The 12,408-nt window shown below is 47.5% G+C and overlaps 1 protein-coding gene across 6 annotated transcripts in view; it reads left to right on the top strand.

The window, feature by feature from the left end:
* The window catches only part of lilli (AF4/FMR2 family member lilliputian), a 112,488-nt gene that overhangs the window by 47,086 nt on the left and 52,994 nt on the right, over window positions 1–12,408 (top strand). For all 6 annotated transcript variants that reach the window (XM_086906779.1, XM_086906778.1, XM_086906780.1 and 3 more), the window contains one exon: window positions 1,792–1,978. In XM_086906779.1, the coding sequence (XP_086762905.1) occupies window positions 1,792–1,978 (187 nt within the window). The remainder of the gene's footprint in view (window positions 1–1,791; window positions 1,979–12,408) is intronic.

The following is a 12,408-nucleotide window of genomic DNA, read 5'->3' as shown; positions in this document are numbered from 1 at the left end:
AATTCCGGAGGATGGCGTATCCCCCGTCCATTTACCGAGGCGTTAATCACGAAAGCGCGCAGGCTTCGTTAGTGCGATGAACTTTGTCGGCTTTGCGACCTGCCGAACACTCGATAAAGTGCCCCGCTCTTGCTTTTCGTTTCGATTCTCTTCCGAAATCGGCTAACGCTTTACCACTTCTCGGGTGTGTAAATGCATGGATGTGGGGAACGTTGAAATTCCGAATATATTTCCGGTCGAGTGCCCTAATTCAAAGCAAACGCTACGACGAAAACTCTCTCTTTTCCAAATCATCGCAGCTATCGTTTCTATCAAAGCTCAAATTATATATTATTATTATTATTCTCTTTTGTCTTCCTCTCATCCTTTTCACAAAGGAAAAATATTTTCGCTCGATAACAATGTATATATCTGGCGGCGAATTGGGTTTCTTTACCCGGAATTTTCGGGACGAGATTATTCAAATAAAAAAAGAAAAAGACGCGAAGAGAGGTTAATATTCCACGGAGGTGGAAAATCCTTTCGCCAAACTTATTCGTATACATCGAATGTGTCGTATCAATACCGCGGATGATTCGTACACGCGGATATTCGTATCGGATCTTGGTCGCCGTTATAGCGGCGTGCCAGCTCGAGCATGCTCGCTTTATCAGGAAATATATATATATATATATACCAATCGCGAAAGTATCACGTCCTCGTTCCAAGAGACGGAGAAAGAGATCGAGAGAATCTGGGAGGGGAGGAGTGCATTTTAGTAATCGAGAAATCAGTCGTATGCACGTATATATACGAAGGAACGAGATTCCCCGCCATGGTAATAAATCCTTGGGCCCTAGTCTTGTTGTCACTCCAACCAAATCCATCCCCATAGATGGATCCTTCCCTTCGAATTTTCCATCGCTCTATCGTGCCGATCTTCTGATTCGGCCTCATCGTATTTCCGTGCGGAAGGGAAAAATCATCAACCGCGTGAGCCGTGGATGAACGCGGCTGGGAGGATTGGCGGGGCGGATCGATATCCGCGGAAATTAGTAATTGTTTGCCCGCATTGAGATCGAATTGGAGTTGTATCGGGTCGAAAAGCAGATTCGTCGTCGCGACCCAGTTTCATCAGAGTCACCCTGACTCGATTTCGTAACGCGGCAAGGAGAACAAGGAGAAGAGATTCTTTTTGATAGAGCGTGGAAGGATGATTCGATCCGATAATTGGCGATCTGCGGTGGCGTGTCTCGTCTGGGTGATTCGTGACGCGATCCCCGGCTTGGTTGTAGCCGGAAACGCGGCTAAACAGGTGTTTGCGCCAGCTGCAGCTGCTCTCTCTCTCTCTTTTTCTATTTGCCTTGCGCGCCTAGTTCCTTTTACGGTTGACGAAGTATTCCTTAAAACGTGGGAGAGTTATTCCGAGAGGGTGCGTCACGTGCCGATTTCCGCTCAGAGACAGGATTCTTGCGCGATCCCCGATGAGTTCGTGGCCAATGGAGGCGAATTTTCTTTCGAAAAAGATCGATTCGAAGTAGGTGATATCGAAGGTGGGGGGTAGTCGTTGATTGTTTATATCCATCGATTAAACTCAAAAGAAATTTTTCTCTCTTTCTCTCCCTTCTAAGCTCTTTTCATTTTCCCGCGCAAGGAAGAAATGGATCGATTTTTATTATATTTCGTCTGTTATATAACTCGCGATAATTGGATGAAATTGGAGGAACAACGACAATCGTCGTTTTTAATATAATATGATATCGTTTTTAATGAAATAATAACGGAATTTTTAATGAAATATTGGGGTTTCAGCGTGGAACGGGACCGGCTTCGGGAGCGGGAACGACAGGCCCGCGCGGCGATGTCGGTCCAGGCCGAACAAGCGGCTGCAGGAGGTGGTCCTGACACCAGACACCATCATCATGGCCACCATAACCACGCTCACCATCACGCTAATCCGCATGCCGTCACTGCACCACTCTTCCGTGCTCCCGTCAGGGTAAGTCTTCGTTCTGATTTTATTCTTATATTTCTTCCTCGATCGCCGTTGATCGATCATCGCTCGACGCTTCGCCTCTCAGAGGCGACGTTTCCCGTCCGCCGGGGGGATTAAAGGATCGTTGAAGACGCGCGCGAATACGAGTTTTTTCCACGTGTTTAATTCGAGAAATTGGAGCGAACGCAATATTCTCTCTCTCTCTCTCTCTCTCTCTCTCTCTCTCTCTCTCTCTCTCTCTCTCTCGATCGTGCGCGATTTGTAAGAACGAAGATACATATCAAATAGTTTTACCTCGTGTCAAACGTCTCGCATGACAAATTACACATTGATTCGTCACTCGCGTTTCGATCCTACCTTTCGTTCGTGCAATATCTCAACTGTACATCTGTACAGCGCGAAACATCGTTGAAATTAGTTTCGAATTGTTGCGATACTCGAGGTCGGGAATAAATGAAATTTAATATGAAACGTTTGCTAATATAATTGGCACTAAGTGATGATGATGATGATGATGATGATGATGATGATGATGATAAATGGTTATCACGATCGTACTTTGTTTATTCTCAATTACTGAACGAACCACTCCTACGTATAATATCTGCGTATAATATCTATATACACGGCATGTGTAATTCAATTTAAATTTCTAAGCTGGTTACAAAATTAATTCTTCTACATCGACTACTCGACTATCTTTTTCCACTTGCAAAATCTTTTCGAAATCGACCAGCTCCGATTATTTCATCATCCGATTTTTTTCCCTCGAAACTCGTTTCGAAAATCCTCTATCTTTTTCTTTCTCTTTTTCTTTTTCCTTTTTTTCTAATTTCTCGAGACTTCGTTTACGTACCATATGGCATCAATCGTGTATCCCTTTTCTCTCTCTCTCTCTCTCTGCTCCTCCCGCGCCAAACATTTGGCTCGGTCTTTGGATCCTCAGGGTGTTCCGATTTCATCCCCGAGTCTGGAAGACGAAGCGGTAGCAGCTGCCCGAAGGGTCTGCAGAGAGAAATCCCATACGACGAGGCCGAAAGGCTCGTCCAGTCTCTCTTTCTTTCTCTCTCGTAAACATCGGGCCACCAGATCTTCCTCCACTCGGCCCCGACCTCAATTTCTTCGCTTCACCCCGTCCAGATTTCTAGACCCAACAGCTTCGAATGCATCGGGAGTCGAAACTGCGCGGGAAATGACGTAAAAAGGGGAAAGACGACGAGGGTGGAGACGAGTTGGACGATTTAAAGGGACGAACGAGAAACGAAAAATATTCACGGATCGTTTCTCGCGGTTTCAGACATCGTCGATACGATTTCTCGCGACCTTTCGAACGTGCATCAGCCTCTTCCTCTTCTTCAACCTCTTCTCCTCTTACTCAACAGGTGTTCCGCGACTTTTAAACTTTCCTAATAACCGGATCGCGAAATTTTTCCAACTTTCTTTCCGGTACCCCTTTCTCTCGATACCTCGTTGATAAACCTCGATCAACCAAACCTCTCCTTACCTTCAGCCAGACTAGTATTATCCATTCGTTAGTTCGAAAGTTGGAATCTAAAGTAGTCGAAGGGTAAAGTAAGCGCGAAGGAAAAACGAGAGAAGAAGGAAAGAAAACGCTCAGGGGGAAGAAGGTGTATGTTTCCTAGCTTTCTATCGTTTCGATCGACCTTCGCGTTTCCTCCTCCTCCTCCTCGCGGATCCGAAAGTCCAGCGCCACGTAACGCGCCAGCCCAGATCCATCCTCCTCCTCCTCCTCGTCCACGCTCGCGAACGTGACTGGCTCCGTTATTGAATCCACCTGAAAACCTGCTCGCATCGATCGCAACGAACGTTTCGAAGAGAACGTTTCGGGACGACCACTTGCGTCCCATTATTATCGTCCCATTATCTTCGCGCCGTTTGTTTCGCGTGTCGGTGGCGCGGAAATAAAGACGGAGGAGAAAAGGGGCAATCGAAGAGGTCGCGTATGTTTGTTATCGGCGAGATTAGCATTTGCTTCTTCTCTTCGATGACACTTTCACATTATCCTTCCTCTTTGGTTGAATCTAGGCCCCCACTTGAGCCATCCACTCGACAAGTTAACACTACCAACGCGCGGTCAAATGACCGTTTTTGAAATTTCCTTTAGAATTTCTTGTATACGAAGTAACACGTATCGCCATGTGACTTTACAATAGCTTTACAAAATTCGATGTAGATATAACGGATCACACATTATTGTAGCACCGGAAATATATTTTGTTTAATATCCAACTAGCTAAAATGTTTCTATATTAAGATACAAATGTCGGTAGGTTAATGGGACGTCTCGCGAAAAGGAGGAGCGATATTTTTTTTTCGGTTTACTTATTATTCCACGCGATCTTTTTGGGAGGGGAAGGAAAGTTTAGAGGAGGAAAGTTTTGACGGTTGAAATTGAATCGAGAGATAGTTTGGATGTGGCGCGGAAAGCTCGGCGTCCCCAGGAGGGACACGTATTCTATCCGACAGCGGTTCGACCGCATTTCATTTCCGTGGAGCAGATAAGAAGAGGTTGCTGCTCTCTTTCTTTCGTCGCGCGCGGTTTGTACGTGTTTACAGAAGCGGGCAGGTGGAAACGTCTCCACCTTGAAAGCCGTTGCACCGACCTGTACGAGAATATTACCGTCTCGTACAGGTGTCGAGTTGCGAGAAGTTGCCCGTCCTTACCTTTCTCTCGTCTCATTTTTCTCCCTTCTTCTTATCTTTCGACACATGTAACGAGCTTACTTTCGTATTCCTCGAAACGATCGTCACCCCGATAATTTCGCCCGAAAGAAATCTCGCGCGCGGACAGGGAAATCGAATACGATCTCTCGAAGGAAACGCTTTCGATAATTCGCGCGAGCAATTGGAACGTGAACGAAATTCTAAAATTCGAAAGTTCTCTCTGGAATGCAGAAAGAAAAAAAAAAAAAAAATTGGTCCACGAAGAGATCTGCTGGTCACTTTTCCACACACTTTTCCTCGGGTGGAGTAGATAGGGCATCGTTATCGAATAGTTACACGGTGGACGAGCGTAAACAAGGATCGAGTAATGGACGAGTTTGCGGGTCCGTTTAGAAATCTGGTACGGGCAACTTTCGTTGGCGGAAGCGAGGAAGACACATCGAGCAGAATTTGGACGTATCTTTGCCCTTTTCGCACGAAAACTTGTGGCGGAGAAAGCTTTCCGTTTCCATTGCTTATCTCCCTTCGATTAAACCCGGCTTGGTTTACGTAACCGCCGCGTCTATCGACTCGTTAAATATTCCGACGTGGATCCATTCGAACGACGTGGATTTACGTCCAACGTTCCCGCCAAACCCGTCCCGATGTCTCTCCACGCTCGTGTTAAATGGCAAGGAAAACTGGTGGACCCGAAGGAGGAGGAATGTATCGAAAACATGCTGTGTCTCTCGTGGAGAAACTTGTTGCGGTTGGAAGAATTTTCGTCGGCAAGTTGGGAGGATAGGTGTTCGTTTGTAACGAGTTTGGGGAAATTAAAAAAGAAAGAGGAACAAAAAATTATCATTTTGCGTTAACATCGAACTCGAGTTAATACCGATTCGTGTTTGTTAATCAACAGTGAGGGAAAGTGGAAACGATATTTACGTTTTTTCTTAAACATATAAAAAAATTCGCATGGATAACGGAGGCTGGTTTTTTTAAAAATCTGAGATTCGTTCGTTCGTTTTATTCGATCGAGAACGGCGCGTGGAATTTATTCTTTCGCGCGTATAATAACTCGAACGCGAAATGGAACTCTTATCGCGAGATGGTCCTTCGATCGATACTCTCTCATATCGAAACTTTTTCTCGCGGAGATTTGACCGAATATACGAAGAAGAAGAAAAAGACGACGACTCGAAGTTTTCCAAGTTTTAAACTTCGAATAAAACGTGTATTTTTACGGTTTCTCGGTTTCCGTAAAACCGTTTGTATTAAAATAGCACACGACGTGTTTTCCTCGTCGTCGACGGCGAGGAGTTTTCGATCCGACAGATCACGAGGAAAGATCGCGTGATCGTCGAACGAAGTTCGAAACGGAACTTGATGCGCCTCGTTGACCTTGTAAACTTCGTTTCACGAGATTACGCGGAAGAAAAGCCATACGAGGACAAGAATCTTTCCAGCGACGTGGAAGAAATCCGAAGGAGAAGGAGGAGGAGGAGGAGGAGGAGTCGCGTGTGGGAACAAAGATTTTTGGATCGCACGCGAGGAGAGCGTATGTTTGGCGTGATTCTCTCCTAATACGATGGGATAGGAAATACGTAGGTATCGCGTCTTTCTTGTTTTCTTAGAAGGTCACACAAGATAATTTTACCGTAAACACTGGCGAGATGATAGATCAAATACACGGAGAGAGGAGAGAGACGGGAGAGGATCTGGTAAACAGCGATACGATAACATGAAAAATCTTAAAAATAATAACGTGGCTCGTCATAGAAAAATATTTATGAAGCTTAACGGTAAGCTTAACAATCGTGAGAAGCCGTAAATAGAAATATGTATTTGTAGAGCACGAAGGGCAAAAAAAAAAGCAATTGTGAAAAGCAATTGACCGTTTCGAAATTACAGTCGAAGAATAACATATTTCGCTTGTACCGAGTGCCGGTTACTCGCATTATAGATAAGACCAGATAATTTAGTAGATTAGCCGCGCTATTTATAACGTGCTCGCCTTTACGCGGTATCAACTTTTCGTCGTATCTCCGTTCGAACCGTTGAACAGAGACGAAGGTAAATGATGGAAATCGCGTTTAAGTGCTACGCTACGTCGATTTTGACAAAATCGCTTTCTCCGTACCACAGATATCCTTCTAAAAGCCACATGGTTTACGACATCTGTTCCCTCTCGTAAATCGTCGACCGTTCGATCTCGAACGTGTATATATATATATATATATATATATATATATATATTTTCCATCGATTTCTTCGCGAATTTTTCTTTCACACCCACCGTTACGTAATCGCGTCGCGCGAATTTTTCTTCGCTAATTTAACAAACAATTTTCTCGAGCCAAGATACACCCGTGTATCGATCTTAAAGTTCAATTTAATATTTGAAGCGTTTCCGGTCCCCTGTGTCCCCGTATAACGCGTAACGTATCTAGATCGAGTTCCGTTTCATGCGGGGGAGTCCCTTGATTAAACAAATAATTAAAGGATAGTGTATAGAGATCGGAATCGGTGGAGAGAACCAGGTCGGGGAGAGCGTTCTATGATCGTTTACGGGGAAGATACGAGACAACGTCGACGAGGTATGTCGCTGCCTCACGCCTTCAATTAACCTAATTAGCTACCGTCACGTACTCGTTAGGGACAGAGCACTGGTTGCCCGCCCACCGGCAATTCGTCGATTTTACCGGAAATTGTTGCGCGGAATCCTCCTCTTGCCTCCTTGTTTCATTTCACCCGCAATATCGCCTCCTTTCCACTTATTTACACTCGGACCTCTACGAGTGCACGACACCGATCCGTTCGATTCTTTCGCTTCTTTCTTCCCCTCCTCTTCCAGATTAAGTCTCTTAGCCTGGAATGGAAGCACCTGGACACAAACTTTCGCGATAAGGCGATAATTGGCGAAAACTGGGATAGTCTGGTTTCGGCCGGGACGAAAAGCAACGTTCGTAATAACTCGAGAAGATGCAACTCGCATCCATCCTCCTTCCCCTCCGTTACGTAACGAAAGATTAAATCGCAGCGAATGTGGCTGCCAATTACAAGAATTACGATCCGCTTCTTCGACGTGTGACGACGTGTAATATCGTCGCCTTTTTTTTTTTTTCCCCCCTCTCTCCTTCATTTTACGTAGCGAAGCGTAATCCCCCCCCCCCTCCTCCACATCGAACGAACCGAATTCGTTGGAAAGATTTCGAGCGGAAATCTTTGCAAACGGTAGAAAACCCCGATCGTTCGATCGATAACAACGCTGCTCGTTCTTCCTCGGCGAGGATGTTGCTCCGTTTTCTCCGGCGTTTAAACGCGGGATAACTCTATCCTCGGCTCGCTCTCGAAAGAAACGAAGTAACGCTCCAATTATCCGTATTATCCGATTCGATACGAATGGCGGCCCACGCTCGGGATGGCGCTTTCCACTTGGGCTTTCGCTTCGTTTCGAAAATTTCGATCGTCCCTTGATCTATTTTGAAACGACAATTACACCGTACGTCAATTTCGCCCGTTCGAGGACGGAATATTGGTTTCCCTCCAATATATATACATATATACGATTCCATCTCCGAATGGAGGCTCGTCGAATGTATCGATCCGCGGATTACGTAATTCGGCACGAGAGGGGGTTTAACGATCGTTACGTCGAGGCGCGCGTGTCGATCGAGATCGGGATCACGACGGATGATATCGGCGAATCGCGACGAATGGCGAGATCGTTCGCCTCGCGGTTCAACCAACTCGTGAAATCTCGAAGAAATCTTTCTCGCTGTATGATAACAGGTCGAAACGTCGACTGGGGAGGATCGTTCGAACGGAGTTTTATCCACCTGTTCCGTTCGGATCATCGAGTCGATGGATTCGAAGGAATTATTGCGGTGAGATTGTCGCGGAGCGGGGTCGATCTCGAATACGTGTCGGAGAGGAAAGATCGGAGTGGAACGCGTGGAAGGCACGTTAATTCGATCGAGGAGGAGGATTCACCTTTCGCGATCATCCGATCGTCTACCGATCGTCTATGGGATTAAGTCGTGCTCTCGCTTTAAGCGAAGCCCGTGATTTGTAGGTCGTTTGATCGCATTATACCCGCCTCGTGGTTTACGTAATCCTGCTCCTCGTCCTGTGTGTGTGTACGTGTGTATGTATGTGTAACTGCATTTGTGCGTTGGGCCACCTCTGACTGTCTCTCCCTTTCTCTCGCGCGCACTCCAACGTCTGTTTCATATATGTCTAACGCCAATGTTAGGTACATGCCAGATTATAGATTAGACCAGATCCATGACGATTGTCCTTTCTCTCTCTCTCTCTCTCTCTCTCTGTCCTCGTTCAGACTTCGATTTTCGAGACTTCGTCTCTTCTTGCTATTCGATCGAACGACGGTCTTACCTCAAGGTCTCTGCTAGTAGTCTGGCTAGGATCCTTCGAGTCCCTCGTAAATTTTACTCCCTCGTGCTACGTATTAGAAAGAATAGGTCGGGCAAGGTAGACGTAAGGTAAAGATCGGGCAAAGATCGTTAAGACGTCAGGTCGAAAACTCGAAGTAAGAGCGGAATTTCGTTGCTACTCGCCGAGTTTACTCGCCAGAGTCGAAACCGTGTTCTCAAACCTTCTATTTCTCCCCCACGCTTTGACCTTTGGGCTCGTTACTCCCGACATTTACGACTCTCCACATCCGACTCTCGTACATCCGAGACAAAACGTATTCCAACAACTCGTGTACGAAATTCGTCGAATCTTTCATCCCCATCCCGTAATTTCAATTCTCTCCTGATTCTCGAGAATTGGCGCGAATTGTTGCGTTGTAAGCGGCCATTACTTGCCACGCTATCTCGTGGCAGCATCGAAAAGACGAGCGATCGCCGAGCGGAAAGGCGGCGGCACGGTTGAACCGCATTTCCGTGCGGCGCGCACGTCGAGTGCGTGCGTGCGTGCATGCATGCGTCTTCGCCCGCTCGTTCTCGTCTCTGACCTCGTTTTCACCGTGGCTGCTGCTGTCTCGGCTCGACTAATCGGATGGCAGACGTCGGAACTCGGCAAGTTAAATTCCTCGCGGTTACGTCCGCTCGTGTGTCGCCTTTTCAGCTCGGATTTGGCTCGGCCTTCTTCCCTCCACTCCCGCCACGTTTAAACCATCACATTCGACGCGTGTCGCGCCGATACGATAATTCGATCGATATTCGAAATATCGCGGGACGCGTATTTAAGCGGTCGAGTCGAGGTTAGATTAACGAGTTATTTGGCGAGGGCGTGGCGATTAATTAGCGGGCGAAGGAACGACGAAAGTTGGAAGTTAACAGGTTCATCGGTGGGCCTCCGATCGGTGGAAAAACGCGTGCCTTCCCCGGGAATTAATTAGTTCTCCCTCCTCTCTGGGAGACGTTATCAGCCGGAGGTGAAAGAAAAAAAACGATAACGGGTTGCCACGCGTCGTGGCTCGCTCGAGTCGTAGTTGGGCCGCGCTTATACGCGAGGATGATTGAAAAAAGTAAGGAGAAGGGGGAGGAAGAAGAAAGAGGCGTGCTCGTCCAGGCTAAATAATCTCGCGTTTCCTTCCCGTCAGAGGGACATTCCCACGACGTCTCTCACGATATCGTTATCCACGGTTTGTCTTCCTTCGTTTCCCTCCTCGCCGATCATTTTCTTCGCCGGCCCATTTTCTTTCGAGGCCCTAATTTCACCACTTGCGTTTGCGTGCCGAGAGTCGCGAACATCCGATCGGTTCGAGAAGAAGAAGGGATCGATTTTACGCGTGGCTCTCTCTGACTTCGTTGTTTCTCTCCTCTGAAAGAAAATATCGAAAGAAGAGGGATCGTGTTTCTCGTCGTGGACGAAATTTCCGGAATAGTGTCGAAGCGTTATTAAAGCGTCGTTGCGTGAATCGTTGCGGCCGTAAATCGCGACTCCGAGTTAAATCGAGTATCCTGGAGATAAGGGGAAGTCGATGGACCGAGAACAGCTTCGCTTCAAGACCGTTGTGTCGAGATCGCTCTTAATGACTTTAATGGCTGGTGGGAAGGGGAGAATCGTTGGGAACGGTTTTCTTTCCCCGAAGTTTTCGATTTCCACGAGTCTCATCCCTCGCGGGATATGGACGGTGGTGGGTGGCTCGAGTCGGTGGCGCCTCACCCCCTTCGCCTACTACATTATTCAAATCTGTCGCGGGAAGAATGCCAGGGTGAATTTTAAGGGGGCGAAGAAGTCGAAGAGTGGCAAACATTCCTCGTCTCTCTCTCGTTCCGTCCCGATTTTCCACTGTCATCCGCTGTCGCGATTTCCTCCTCCTCCTCCTCCTCCTCTTCTCCCCGTTTCCATCCGTTCGCTAACAGACCCGCATCCTGTAACCCGTTCTCGATACCACTTTCCTTTCTCGTTCGACCGAGATATTTATTAGGAATTATCGGGACAATTATTATCCTCGTATCCCGGTATCGCTAATCAAATTATACTTAATTAAACGTACGTGTAATTAAGTCGCGCGGCGATCGTGCAACATCGAGTGGACGCGTGGCGCTATCTGTACTATCCAAGTCCTTAATCGTTTCACGCCTCGCTGTCCTCCTCCACCTAATTTCGTCCGTGTACAATTTTCGTACAACTCGGCCGTGTTAAAATTAAAATCTCTCGAAGCCGAAACCGAATAAGTAAATAAAAAAGATTCGAACGAAATTCCCGGCGATTAGCGACAGGGATTGGACGTGCAACGATTTTCTTCACGGCTGTTACCGCCTGTATTTTACCATTTCACCATTAAGATTATCGGGTCGGCCGATCGACCCGCACGCAACTTTCCGGCGGACGCTCCGAATTAAAATGTATTATTTACGCGATAATTGAGCAGGAAACGCGGGAGCCGCGTTGGATTCGAAATTAGCTGTGCAAGTTGGTCAGCTGGAACCCGTGAGCGCGCCTTAAGATCGGGGGGGCCTTTTAATTATCCGATCGGCTCGGGAAACGACTCGAGGGACACCCGGCGTTGGCGACGACGACGACGATGCACGCGGTCGGGTCACGCGCGTGTATCCCGTCGCGTAACCCAGTGGTATTTAGCGTAATTTATGAAACCGCCTCCGTCTGGTTCTCCGGCTCGCTTTGACCGTGGGGGTGTGCTGCGGCGGCGGGGTAAAATACAGACGAGCGGGCCACACACGGCCGCGCACACAAAGAGAGCAACTCTGGCTTTCACGGCAGGGGTGGTATGACGGAATCAATACCGGTGTGTGAGAGGGTGGGATAATGCGGTGGCTTGACGAGAGTTGTAGCTACTAAAGGGAGAAAGGGAAAGAGACAGAGGGGATGGAAGAGGCAGGAGGGCGGAAGGGGAGGAGGAGGCGGACGCGAGGCAGAGAAGGAAGAAACGGGACGGCGGCGAAGGAGGCGAAGAGAGAGGGAGGGAGGAGAGAGAAGTCGAGGACTAGCGGAGGAAATAAACAATGGGCTGGGTAACCCACGTTCGGTGGTACACACCGGTGGAAAATTACCTACGATACCGGATAACGGAGAGAAAGAAGAGCGGCTGAGCCGCCGCGGTTGGTAACCACCTTCCGCGATCGGTGCAGCCATTCTTCTCGGCTTTTACTTTCTTTTTTTTTTTTTTTTTCGCCTCCTTTTTCTCCCTCTTCCCACTCTTTTCTCTTTATTGGCAAGTAATAATCACGAGCATTAATGGCGGAGCACGGTCCATTTTTATGCGCTCGCTCTCTCTTCTCTCTCTCTCTCTCTCTTCCTCTTTCGGTTCGTAGGCAATCTCTCCCGATTGCAGA

This window comes from Apis florea, unplaced genomic scaffold (assembly GCF_048593485.1).
Source record: "Apis florea isolate Af1SG1 unplaced genomic scaffold, ASM4859348v1 contig_2495_pilon, whole genome shotgun sequence".
NCBI classification, from domain to species: domain Eukaryota; kingdom Metazoa; phylum Arthropoda; class Insecta; order Hymenoptera; family Apidae; genus Apis; species Apis florea.
This window is presented reverse-complemented; position numbering and strand designations above follow the sequence as displayed.